This window comes from Phoca vitulina, unplaced genomic scaffold (assembly GCF_004348235.1).
Source record: "Phoca vitulina isolate PV1807 unplaced genomic scaffold, GSC_HSeal_1.0 scaffold46, whole genome shotgun sequence".
In the NCBI taxonomy this organism is placed as follows: Eukaryota; Metazoa; Chordata; class Mammalia; order Carnivora; family Phocidae; genus Phoca; species Phoca vitulina.
In genome coordinates, this window is record NW_022589749.1 from 1,696,866 (window position 1) to 1,710,156 (window position 13,291).

At 46.3% G+C, this 13,291-nt stretch overlaps 1 protein-coding gene across 2 annotated transcripts in view; it reads right to left on the reverse strand.

The window, feature by feature from the left end:
* The window catches only part of SRRM4 (serine/arginine repetitive matrix 4), a 151,350-nt gene extending 144,334 nt beyond the window's left edge, over nucleotides 1-7,016 (reverse strand). The window contains exon 1 of one of the 2 annotated variants that reach the window (XM_032431505.1): nucleotides 6,296-7,016. In XM_032431505.1, the coding sequence (XP_032287396.1) occupies nucleotides 6,296-6,426 (131 nt within the window). In that variant the 5' untranslated portion in view covers nucleotides 6,427-7,016. The remainder of the gene's footprint in view (nucleotides 1-6,295) is intronic. The other variant, XM_032431504.1, reaches the window with a different exon arrangement.
* Nucleotides 7,017-13,291: the final 6,275 nt, after the last annotated feature.

A 13,291-nucleotide genomic window follows, 5' to 3' on the forward strand; every position in this document is an offset into this window, starting at 1 on the left:
CGCTCCAATCCCACCACCATTGGTGGCTGCTCAAGGAATGCAGACTGGATTTTGTTTTAGCCAGAGCTAGACCATGAAGGACAAGAAACCTAATGGTCCACACCAGAGTCTGCATCCTTGAGCCAATGACAGAGGAGTTGGAAATTTTATACAATCAGGGTAGTTCCTTTCCACAATCCCCCTTCATTAGCACTTACTCTGAGCCCCCCAGCAGATGATGTCCCCTCCAGAAAGTTTAAATTGTTTTTTCTTCTGGGGAGAAAGAAAAAAAAAAAAAAGGTCTCTTTTGAGACTCTACTAGCAACAAAGGCCTTATTCATTCTGATCATTCCTTGCATTTGTAGGTAAAATTGATGAAATAAAAGAATAATTCCCATTTCACAGATCAGCCCACTAAGGATAACTGTGTGACTATAAGCAAGGGACTCCATGCCTCATGGAGGGTGCCTCCCTCCTCTGGTTTTCCACATCCCTTTTTCTTTATCCCTACCCATATTACGGTACTTAGGACCGTCTGCCTCATGCCATTCCTACTGGTGCCTTGTGTCCACCTTTGCCACTAAACTCCGAGGCCCTCCCAGGGAGAGATTGCATTTCATTCATCTTCTCCTCTTTGATGGGCCTGGCACGTAGTAATAATAAAAACTATAATTTATTATTAATAGTAAGAGCTAACATTGATGGAGCCCTTCCTCTGTGCCAAACAGCACTTTCCATAAATTAGCCCATTCAGTGTTCTCAACAGCTCTTGGAGGGGGCTGCTATTATTAGCCCCATTTTATGGATGAGGAAACCAAGATTGAGAAGGTCAAGTTCCTGCCAAAAGTCACTAGCATCTGCAAATAAATAGTAAAAGGAAACAAGTGTTTTTGATTAGCTTGCCATCAGGGTCTGTCAGATTTTTGAACAGCTCTACACATCTCCAGTGGCTCCTTAGGGAATGCCAAAACCACATTCAAAAACGAATACAGAGCACTGAGGTGGTCAGGTGGCGAGGCCAAGGAAGCCCACCGTCACCACCAGGCAACTCACCCAGCCCAGGTGCACAGGGGTGTGGCTCTCTCCCAACATCTCATTGGGGTCACTCACGTCAGGGCAACAAGAGCATTGTTGATGGAGCTCCTGGTCTGTGCCAGGCACTGTGCCATGTCCTTTACATGAATCACCTCGTCTACTCCTCACCACAACCCTGTGAGCTCAGTCTCACGCAAGTGGGCAAACTGAGGCACAGGGAAGGTGAAGTGATTAGCAGAGTCCAAAGGTAGGAAAGTAGCACAGCAAGGTTTCAGCCTGAGCAGATCTGACTTCAGAGCCCAAGTTCTTCACCATTCTCCTTTCTCCCCGGAAGTGTTCTCTCACACCTCAAAGAAAGTCTTGGTAACGAGCAATTTAAAAACTCTGGTTTTATTAAGCCCCTGCAAGTCCTTCCACCCCACAGGAAGGTAAATCCAGTCACTCTGGAAGAAAGGATATTTTAAAAAATTTATCGTGCCCCGGCGGCATGCCTGAGGTGCTCGCAAGAGCAGGAAGCGCACGATGGAGGCTTCTTTCCTCATCACAGGAGTTAGGCTTTTAGGGGCGTCCCCCCCATTTTTTTCTGGTGGCCTAGAGTGGGGGTGGAGTTCATCAAGGCTCACACAGCCCTGAAAAGCACTTCCTGGTGGCATTTCGTCCAACCTCCTGTACCCACACCAGCCGACATGTCTACTCCCCCAGCCAGACGGACGTCTATATCCCGAGAGCTTCATTCTGACACCAGTGCGAGTCAAATCTGCAGAGTATGTGTCTCTTAGGCGGCGTTGATCAAGAATCCCAAGCCTGTCAGGAATGGGGGTGGGCTGGGAGAGAGCAAATCTGACACTGGATTTGGACCGCGTGTACTCATTCAATTAATGCATCCAACTTTCATTCAGTATCTACTGCAGCCCGAATCTCTAAGACAGCACGGCTGCCAAGTGAAAACAGCTGTGTCAGAAATAATGCACACCGCCCCCCCCCAATGACCCCTGTATACCATTCAGCAAATTTCACCTTTCAGAAGGAGAAAGGTTTGACCCAAACAATAACACTCCGTTTCCAGAGAAAAACGATCATTCATCGCCAGGGCAAGCATTCTCCATGACCCTCAGTACCTTGGTTTTTAACCACAGGCTGTCAGGAAATCACCTCCCAGCTGCCCCTCACTCTGCTCCCGAGGACAGAGTCAGCACAAATGTGCTAACTGATCTCTTGGCACAAAGGGGAGTCTGGAATTAAATGGTTCAAAGGCATTTTTCCTGCCTTACAATTTGGCCATCTTTCCCTTTATGCAGTAAAGTCTCCAATAGTTTGGAATTTATGATCCTTTGGACAGACCTGGGCTGAAGTCTGCTTCTGGACTATTCTGCATAGAGAGGATTTTCGAAGAAAATTAATAGCTTGCCAAAAGAATTGTAAAGGGAATTGCTTATTCCATTTAAGAGGGCCGCCTTTCTAGCCCTTTACAAACACTCCTGCATCCACAAACAATTGATATGCTAATTTCAAATGGTTTTTACATGTTCATTAGGTCCTCAGCTACTATTCCGGTGATATGATTATTACAGTTGGGTCTAGCCGCAGACACTTAAGTTTTCCACTTTGAGCATAAACTTTTTGGGTACAAACTTTTCTGGGCCAAACAATTAAAAAAGAGAATTAATTAATGCCAGGAAAAATGACTGTACTTCTTCAGTGGGGACAAAAAAGGGGTCTCTTACTCTCCACCTATCTTATTGATTCATGCTGTCTTTCAAGCTCATATAGGGTGAGGCTTCACTTTGGCCACCCTGCATCCCGGGTGGCCTGGGATAGTCCCCGTTACATCTTCCATTCTGGAATAACTACTCACAGCAAACCTTTCACTCTTGATATGAATAATAAATTATACAGTCACTCTAGGTTTGACGGAACTAGGGATTCAAACTAATTTTTCAGGAGTTTGAGTCTTCTTTGGACGGGCAGCACCTGGTCATCTCTACACAAATGAAAAGAATACTCTGTGAGGATGTTATAGCAATCTATTCTGAATCTAGATAATTCTTCACCAGCCCTCCACCCCTAACTAAAAAAGTCCTATCAGAAAGCAGCTAACCTTCCCTCAGGGAAGACAATGATGGGACCACTCCCACCCCACCTCCTGTGTGTTAATTCCATCTCAGTGCATGGCCTGTCAGCAGCTGAAATCCCACAATGTTCACTGCTAGCATCTTTTGGCGGAGAAATGGGTAGGCATGAGGAACACAATACTGGAAGGAAACGTTGATTTCTTTTGGCCATTATAAACTGAGCGGTTTGTTTTAGAAGTGATGTCTATTAAGCAATCACTCTGGACCACACACTGTGCGAAGTGTTTTACCTGACTCAGTCCTCATAATTCAATGTCTGAGATGGCTACTATTATTTCTATGTCAAGCGGACAAAACAGGCTCAGCAAGGTAAAGCTTCTTGTCTAGGACACTCAGCTAAATGGTAGAGCTAGAACAAGAATCCAGGTTTGTCTGAAACTCAAGTCTGAGCTCTTAACCACTATGATATACTGCCTCCCACTCTGCTATACCGTTCTGACATTTGAGTCAGACATCTGCTTGCAATTTGATACACATAAAGCTATTGCCTCATCAAGTATGCCTCATGGAGGGGGAGAGGAAGGCAGGGCGGGGGGAACGAGGGGAGGTTTTGCTTGGAGTGTGATTGTATGATATATGCACAGTGCGATGAAATCAACCAATTGAATGTAAGCTTCTATCCTGGTACTAAATTATCTTCAGAGATAGACTTAAAATATTCTGGGGAAGTTCATTCAGAGGAGGGGTAGCCCTCATCTATAAACACGTATTAAGTGTGTAACCAACAGAACTGGCTGGTGTTTCATCCAATCCCTCCCCCATCTCTCTACAGATCTGCTGACTGAGTGCTGGTCTTGACTCATGGAACTAAATGACATTTCTGATGAGACCAAGTCCCTAGACTGCCTCTAGAGGAAGCCGCTGGGGCTCAGCTGATGCTACGCCAGTGTCTCTGTCCCTTTCCTTCCTGAGAACCCAGCTTTGGAAACATGGTACTTTCACTGTTAAGTAAGCATACAACATTAGAAAGGATGCAGAAACTGACCACACTGGATGTGGCTGGCTTGGATGGGGATGGGGATGATTCAGGTTTTATAGACAGTCTGTTGAAAGACGACTCAAACCGAGCCTTCCCTGAAGACTTGAATACAAATGCTCCCCACTCACTTCCCACCCCAAACCAGGAGTAACAGCTATAAAACTGGAATCTATTCTACAGAGGGGCCACACCTGTTACAGGACTATTGAAGGAGATCCTTCCAACGTGACATAAATTAGGGGCTTATGACTCAGACTTTCACCCCAGCAGTGGTTTCCAGGGGTAAGGAGACCCAGGATGTTAAAAGACACCTAGAGGGAAATGACACCCGGGGGAGGAGGGTTGGCTATTGTTAAGAGTCTCAGATGCATTATGTTGGGATTTAAACAATACTACAAAAAGCATGAGGGTTAGGAGACTTCGGGCAATTCATATGATTGAGAACATGACCAAGAAAGAGACATGCCAGTAACAGACAGATAGGCAAAGGGTGAAGGTACCAAGTCAGGTGGACTTAAGGCGTTTTCTGTATTCAAATACCACCATGAATCTGCTCTCCTCTTCCTGCATCCCTGAAATATATGGCAGACTCTGGACCAAATGCCACACATGTAGTTTTCAATGAAATTGTCTTTAGTTTCTTCTACAAGGGCATATTCTTTGGCCCACACAGCACCTGATTTGCCAACAGTAGGTGCACTCCAAAGGCGGAATGGATGGCTGAAACCCAGGAAGATAAAACTGCTGACGTCAAAACTCTCTACAAAGAACCTTTTTCCAAGCAGAGAAACATCAGTCTTGGACGGCATTTGGTGTTCTTATTCCCCTTCTCCAGCCTGTGTCACAAGGTGTCCCCCTCCCTCCCAGCCACAAATACTGGCTGCTGTTTGCAGCTTACCACATCCTGCTTCGAGTGTACACCCATTCCCGACATGGGGTACCCATTTCTCTGAAGACATGTGTGAGCTAGGCTCCTATCAGACTCTGAAAAGTTCTCCAGCCTGAGTTTGATTCTGTAGATAGGATTCCCCGTCACCCACCCCACACCCACTGGAAAGTTCAGATGCCGTGGTTCCAGAACAGGCATTCTGTCTGAAGCACTTTCACAGACATGTTTTCAATCTACTCTCTAATGGAGCCTGCCAGGATTAATAAATCCTCCAAGTGGTCTCCCCTGGTTCACTTCGTTCTTTTTCTCCCACCGAACCACTCATCCAACACCAGCAAAAGATGAGTTTTCATACTGCCTTGATTTTCCCTGACAGAGGGCACAGCCTTCTTCCTTTCATTCTCAAACTCCTCTAAATTGAATGCTTTATGAAAAGAATTGGGTTTTTCTCTGTCTTGGAATGTTCTCCCCAGCCTCCTCTCCATTTCACCCCACCTCCTCTTCTCCTTCTTTCTGCCTTTCTTTCTTTTCTTCCCTTATTCTCCCCCATCCCACTGTTTTCACCATCTACGGGTCTGTTCTCATCCTTGAGTTCAAAGCAATCGGATCCTTTTTGAAAAACCAAATAAAACTCTTCCAAGATCATCTTCACGATCTTGGAAGGCTCCTCCCTGACTCTTGAGCTCAGAGTACTGGTTTTGGATGCTGGAGAAGAGAGAATTCAGCAGCAGTGGCAGCCAGAAAGGCGTGGAGGAGGGTGCTGTTTAGGGTGTATTTGAGGGAACAGCATATGGGCTTTTGTCAAAATGTTCAAAGCTTGCTAGTTTCTGAGCTGAGTATAGAAATGTGCTGTTACCTCTGAACACCACTTGAGCTGGTTCAACCCTCATCTTCTCTTCTTGTACAACACCCCCAACCACCCCAAATCCACCATTCCTTTGCCCCCCTGTCCTCTGAGCTCTGATACCAAGAAAAGTTTCTTAGTCAAGTCCTATCTCACCTACACCGCCCACCCCAAGAAAGCAAAACCTCTCAAATAGCAGCTGCCAGGTCAGCAGACCACTGAGTGTTGCTCCCCCTAAAGACTCCCTGTCCCTTCTCACCAGCTTCCACCTCACACAGGCAATTAGTTCCCATGTTCCAGCAGGAGACACCGAGTAGTGATGGGAAAAGACAGGCGCCCTGGCCCAGCTGCCTGCATCCACCCCTCAGGGCTTGGGGGCACACAGGCCAGGAAAGAAGGGCCATCAGGGTCTACCCTGCTAAGAAGGAGGTCATTACCTTGGCAGCGGCTTGCGGGCCGTGATACTGGCGACAATGATGCTCTCGGGACGCGGGGTGGCCACAGCTTTAAAGGTTCCTCGCCAGAACTTCTCGAAAAGCTGCTTCTCCCCTTGCTGAACGCTCGCCATAGCCAACCCAAAGGGGCCCGGGGCGCCCGGGCGCTGTCCAAAGTGCTGAAACGTGGATTCCAAATGGGGGCACACCCGGCTCCGGGCTCAGTCCTTGTGAAACCCAGCGGGGTGGGGTGGGAGAGATCGGGGGTTCAGGCCGGGGGATGGGGCGCCTCAGCCCAGGCAGGCAGGGGAGAAAGAAGGCTGATCCGCCGTCTTTCTTCGCCTTCTGTGTTGTCTCTGGGCTGAGCTCTGAGCTTGCTAAGCCTCCGCGCCCCAGGAAGGGAAGGGAGGGCTGGCTTTCTCGGCAGCGCCAGGAGAGAAGAGGCGACGGGGTCGTCTGTGTGTGCGTGCGCGTGTGAGCTCAGGCGCGCCCGGGTTTTGTCTCTCGCACAATGTGACGTTGGAAGAGGAGGCTGGTCGCGCGAGCTGCACTTTCCTCCCCCCGACTCCTCCGTCTCTCCTCCTCCCCACCAACTCCCTCCTCCTCCGGCACAGCCTCCTGCCGCCATCTGCATAACAAAAGCCCGCAGGTCTTGGGAGGAGAAAGGGCGGGGCATGTGCCTGTCACCAGGGCCCCGTGGCGACAGAGTTGCAGCGCTGACCCCTCAGAGAAGCAATCCCAGCACCCCGAACTGAACCAGGCAGGACATCCTGCTTCCCAGCCTGTTCTCCTCCCCAGCCATAGCAGGCCTTCCCCCCTTCCCCCATCTCTTCTTGCGTGCCCTCTGGGCCCAGCCACCTCCCTTCTCAATCCCCTTCGCAAGTCTTGTGGCGGATCTTCTAGTGAGGGAGGAAGTAAAAAAAAAAAAAAAAGAAAAAAACAAACTTAACCTACCCGCCCAAGGCAACTTGACCCTCTCACTTCTGGGAGGGACTGCCTGGGCCAGCAAAGGGGGTCCCTTGCTTCGTCCTTGCGCCTGGGCGGCACAAGATCCCCACCACCCAGAAAGTGCCATTTGATGGACAATTTTTCGCCAATTCGGCTTTTCGCCATCTGCCAAGCCGGGTCCCCGCCCGCAGAGGGGCGCAGCGTTACATCTGTGCTTGCGGCACTGTAAGGAAGATTTCTTTTGTGCCTCACAGCCAGCCAGCCCAATGTCCCCGCTGCCAAACCCGTCCAAAGGAAAGAGTGCCCCCCACCCCACCCCAGCCCATCCACTCCTGGGGAATTTAGCCACAACCACAGAAAAGTGGTTAAGAAATTAACATAGCTTGTCTCAGGAAAGGAGTCCCTTTTGGAAAAGTAAAGCGCTTAGGGAGAGGGATTTGAGGGGGGAAATCAGGATTACAGGGGGATAGTTACTTTTAGGTCTCTCTCCCCACATTCTACCCCCTCCCACTTCAACCCTAATCCCAGAAAGTGAGAGCTCAGAATCACAAATAAACACTTAGAGGCACAGGGTCTGGGCAGAATTTCTCTAGTTTCACCCCCAGGGTTTTCATTAAGAAAAAGAGACAGTAGCAGGACCCCTCTGTGCATCTCTCCCTTGGAGCCCTTTAATCTCCGAAGAGTTATTACTCCCACTCCCCAGGTTGCAAATTCCTGGAAGGAGGCCTTGCCAACTCTTAAAGGCCTCCAAGCACCTAGCACCAGGTCTGGGCCACAGCCAGAATAAACCCATGCTTCTTGCTGATGCTGATAGGGACAGAGACCAAGAGACCTGGGTACCAATGTGAACTTCAGAAGTTCTTTGAAAGGGACAGGAGGGGCATGGAGGAGAAAGGGGAGAAGTAAGGCAAAGAGAATAAGATCGGGGAGGAGAAGGAAGAAAGAGCCCTGGAGAAACAGGGCATGGATGTATGGATCCAGAAATGTATGTAGCTTTGGATATGTATGTATTTGGATATTTGTGTGCCTGCTTATCAGAGTGACTAAGAGCACTGCTCGCTCTGCAGTGACCCCTTCTGGTCGACAACGAGAGATGCACTTGCCGGCTTCTTGAAGTGGGCTGCAGCAGCCCAAAGGTGGGGTTGGGCTGGGAGCTTGGAAGAGGAGGAAAGTAGAGAGTAGGTTCTACTTGTCTCCTGCCTACACCCCAGCCCAAATTCCCCACTCTGCTATCACTCTTGGGCCCACTGCCCACCCTGAAGGTGACTGTCATCTTAAATGCCATTGAGAGCTGGCCCCTTAAGTAGCCTGGGATATTTAAAACCATCTTTAGTCATGACATTTGGGGTCTGAACTGAGTCACTTGCAGGGGAGATGTAGCTGGGATCCTACCCCCACAAGATCAATCAACATCTCTCAGCCTGTTCTGGTTCTAAGTTCCCAGAATGTTGATAAAGTTCCATTTGCATAACATTGCCTCTTTTGACCCTGGAACTGTAGCAAGAGGTAGGAGGGGTACCTGCTCTTACTCCTTTTTAAAGGTGAGGAAGGTGAAGCGTGGGATGGTCGGGTGGAAATGTGTAAAAACTACCAGATACCAATGAACCGTGTATAGAGTCGTGGTGGTGAGGCTCCTAAATGGTGAACCTTGGGTGATAAATTCCAGGCATCAAAGCCAGGCTACTTGGGTTCAATCCTGGCTCTGCCCCTTCCTAACTACATGATCATGGAGGAGTGACTTCATATGTCTGTGCTTAAGTTTCCATATCAGTAATATGAAGATTCTATAGAGAGTAAATATCATGTGTTTAAATGTAAGGATTAGAGGACTGAATGCATGTCCGGGGCACAGAATGGTATTTGGAACACAGTTTACTAAAACGGAAGTTTTTATTGGCATTTTTAAGAGCACAGCCTCTAGAGTCAGACAGACTACGGTATGAAGCCCAGCTCTGCCACTTTTGAGCTGGATGGCCTTGGGCTAGTTACAAATCTCTGCCTCAGCTTCCCCATCTGTGAAATGGAGATATTAATGCACATTTCCTATGGTAGTGGTGAGAATTAGATGAAATATTCCCTGTAAAGGATTTAGCATGGTGTCCGGTTCATAGCAAATGCCCATTAAATGGTAGGTATTATTGCTGCTGCTGTTGGAATTGACAGCTGTTGGCATCGTAAGTCCTTATTTGGTTCAATAATCATTCATCAATGCCTCAACTTGGTTAGGTACAATCCCAGGCATGGAGGGTTCAATGATAAACAAGGCATGATCCCTTCCCTGAAGGAGTACACAGTCTAACTCACCTTCTGGGGCCCTCTTGCCTAACATCTGTCTCCTTTTCACCTTATCAAGTCTAGAATGCCGACACCAACCAATTAGTAGTGGCTACCTAAAGAATGTGTTGAGAAAGATTCTGAAGTCATGTCCCAGAAAGCCTGCTATGATGGATTAGTGATATTTGCCACAAGCATAGCACAGAGAGAAGCAGCAATTCTGCTGCATGTGACTTAGGCTGTAGGTCTTCTCCAATATGACATAAGCCCCAGTTACTCTATCAGTTGATCAAAATATAACCATCTTGTTCTCATTCCCTCAGGGAATTGCTCTGTCCTCCCAGGTGCAAACAGTCCACCTCATACATTGCGACCTTTCAATATGCTGGTTAGTGAATACAAGTATGTCACGCAGTTCCTGCCTGTCCTCTGTGGTCTGCTGGCGGCCAACATCCACCAGCAGTCCACCAGTCCATTACGGCACTCTTGCTGGGACAAGACCTCAGAATCCTTCTCAACACATTCTTTAAAGAGCTACCCCTAACTGGCTGAAGCTGGCATTCCAGATAAAATCAATTTGCCATCCATGTCTAGAGGATGCTTCTTTGCTTGATTGGTATTGTTCTTTCATTAGAAAGAGGGGAGACCAGGGAGAAGTGATTCGAGGAGTTGCAAATCCAGGCACTCAGAGCATGAGCTAAAGAGATTCTTATGCATCCTTCCTCCTAGTGATCTGAGGAGGCAGCAGCTCCAGCTCACAGAAATAGTTACCCCTCAACCTAAAGCAGTTCAAATCCCATCTCACTGATGTTACTGTGTTACTTTGGGGAAAATCCTTACTCTCTCTGTGCCCTTGACTTCTCTAAGTACAATGAAACTGATCATTATCCACCAGCATCAAGGGACATCAGGGTACTTGACAGTCTGTACCCATTTCCAGATGTCCAATGAACAGTGAATGATTCAAATAATTTCTGAGATAATGGGAAATATGATAATGAGACCAATTCATCTGTCCTTGTGCCTTTAAACTTTGTGCTAAACTATTCAAATTACAAGATTCTGTATTTCTTCATATAGACTTTTGGGGAGGAAAAAATGATTACACTATTGGGGTTTACTAATCCTCACCCCTTGAAAGTCCCACCTTGTGTCTAATCTGAATCCCACCTTTGCTGTTAATTGTCCATTTCTCTTCTAGTACATAGATATACACTGCTTCCAATGCCCCTGGACTAACATAGATAAACCAGGAATCCTTTTTATTCCCTGGCTGCATAGTTCCCAAGAGTCTACAAGATGCATACATTCATTGCTGTCCCAGATAATAATAATAGTTGTGCTTATCATGTTTATGTCACTATGCTTGACCTTATAATCACCACTTGTGCTAAACCTCTGATATACAATTACCTCATTTAATCCTTGCAACAACTCTATGAGCAATGAACTACCATTGTCTGAATTTTGCAGATTTGGAAACTGAGTCTTAGAGTGGTGAGAAGATTCAGTATGTGCAATGACATCAAACTGAAAAAGAGTTGAGGATACTCAAGGAAGAGGCTGAAGACCAGAGAACATAGTGATGGAAGAGTGTGGTCTATGCAATTATTCTGTCCAGTTTTAAAAGCCAATGATATTATACCATTATTTCTCAAAGTGGTGTTCCTTGGAACGCTGGTGGTACTCCCCAGAAAAGTTTTAGGTGGTACCCAGGCAGAGAGAGCATTGAGTAATATTGGAGCGTGGTCATATATGGTGAGAAAGTATTCCCTTTCTCTTTTTTTTTTTTTTAAAGATTTTTATTTATTTATTTGAGACAGAGAGAATGAGAGAGAGAGAGCACATGAGAGGGGGGAGGGTCAGAGGGAGAAGCAGGCTCCTTGCTGAGCAGGGAGCCTGATGCGGGACTCGATCCAGGGACTCCAGGATCATGACCTGAGCCGAAGGCAGTCGCTTAACCAACTGAGCCACCCAGGCGCCCCAGTATTCCCTTTCTCAATCAATTTTCTTCCTAGCCATTAGGTTACTTCCAGAAGTAAACCTCTATACCTTGATTTTCTTGACAGGTCTTGAACACATCTCTTAGCACTTAGTTTTCAACAACGAAAAAAATGACTTCAGATTCAGAAGCTTGGACAATGAGAATTTAATAATAGCTTTGCTTTCATTGGATTTATTTTATAGTTATTTTCCACTGTGGACATGTGATACTGGTTTTTCATTTCTAAAATGTCCTCTTTGGGGCGCCTGGGTGGCTCAGTTGGTTGGGCGGCTGCCTTCGGCTCAGGTCATGATCCTGGAGTCCCTGGATCGAGTCCCGCATCGGGCTCCCTGCTCGGCGAGGAGCCTGCTTCTCCCTCTAACCCTCCCCCCTCTCATGTACTCTTTCTCTCTCTCATTCTCGCTCTCTCAAATAAATAAATCTTTAAATAAATAAAATAAATAAAATAAAATGTCCTCTTTGAGTAAATTTGTTAGGTAAAGAGGTGAGTCACTTTTCAAAAAACTTTTCAACTCATTTTATGAGGCCAGCATTACCTTGATCCCAAAACCAGACAAAGACCCCATCAAAAAGGAGAATTACAGACCAATATCCCTGATGAACATGGATGCAAAAATTCTCACCAAAATACTAGCCAATAGGATCCAACAGTACATTAAAAGGATTATTCACCACGACCAAGTGGGATTTATCCCTGGGATGCAAGGTTGGTTCAACATCCGCAAATCAATCAACGTGATACAATACATTAACAAAAGAAAGAACAAGAATCATATGATCCTCTCAATAGATGCAGAAAAAGCATTTGACAAAGTACAGCATCCTTTCTTGATCAAAACTCTTCAGAGTATAGGCATAGAGGGTACATACCTCAATATCATAAAAGCCATCTATGAAAAACCTACAGCGAATATCATTCTCAATGGGGAAAAACTGAGAGCTTTCCCCCTAAGGTCAGGAACGCGGCAGGGATGTCCACTATCACCACTGCTATTCAACATAGTATTGGAAGTCCTAGCCACAGCAATCAGACAACAAAAAGAAATAAAAGGCATCCAAATCGGCAAAGAAGAAGTCAAACTCTCACTCTTTGCAGATGATATGATACTTTATGTGGAAAATCCCAAAGACTCCACCCCAAAACTGCTAGAACTCATACAGGAATTCAGTCAAGTGGCAGGATATAAAATCAATGCACAGAAGTCAGTGGCATTCCTATACACCAACAACAAGTCAGAAGAAAGAGAAATGAAGGAGTCGATCCCATTTACAATTGCACCCAAAACCATAAGATACCTAGGAATAAATCTAACCAAAGAGGCAAAGGATCTGTACTCAGAAAACTATAAAATACTCATGAAAGAAATTGAGGAAGACACAAAGAAATGGAAAAACGTTCCATGCTCATGGATTGGAAGAACAAATATTGTGAAGATGTCAATGCTACCTAGAGCAATCTACACATTCAATGCAATCCCCATCAAAATACCATCCACTTTTTTCAAAGAAATGGAACAAATCATCCTAAAATTTGTATGGAACCAGAAAAGACCCCGCATAGCCAGAGGAATGTTGAAAAAGAAAAGCAAAGCTGGCGGCATCACAATTCCGGACTTCCAGCTCTACTACAAAGCTGTCATCATCAAGACAGTATGGTACTGGCACAAAAACAGGCACATAGATCAATGGAACAGAATAGAGAGCCCAGAAATGGACCCTCAACTCTATGGTCAACTAATCTTTGACAAAGCAGGAAAGAATGTCCAATGGAA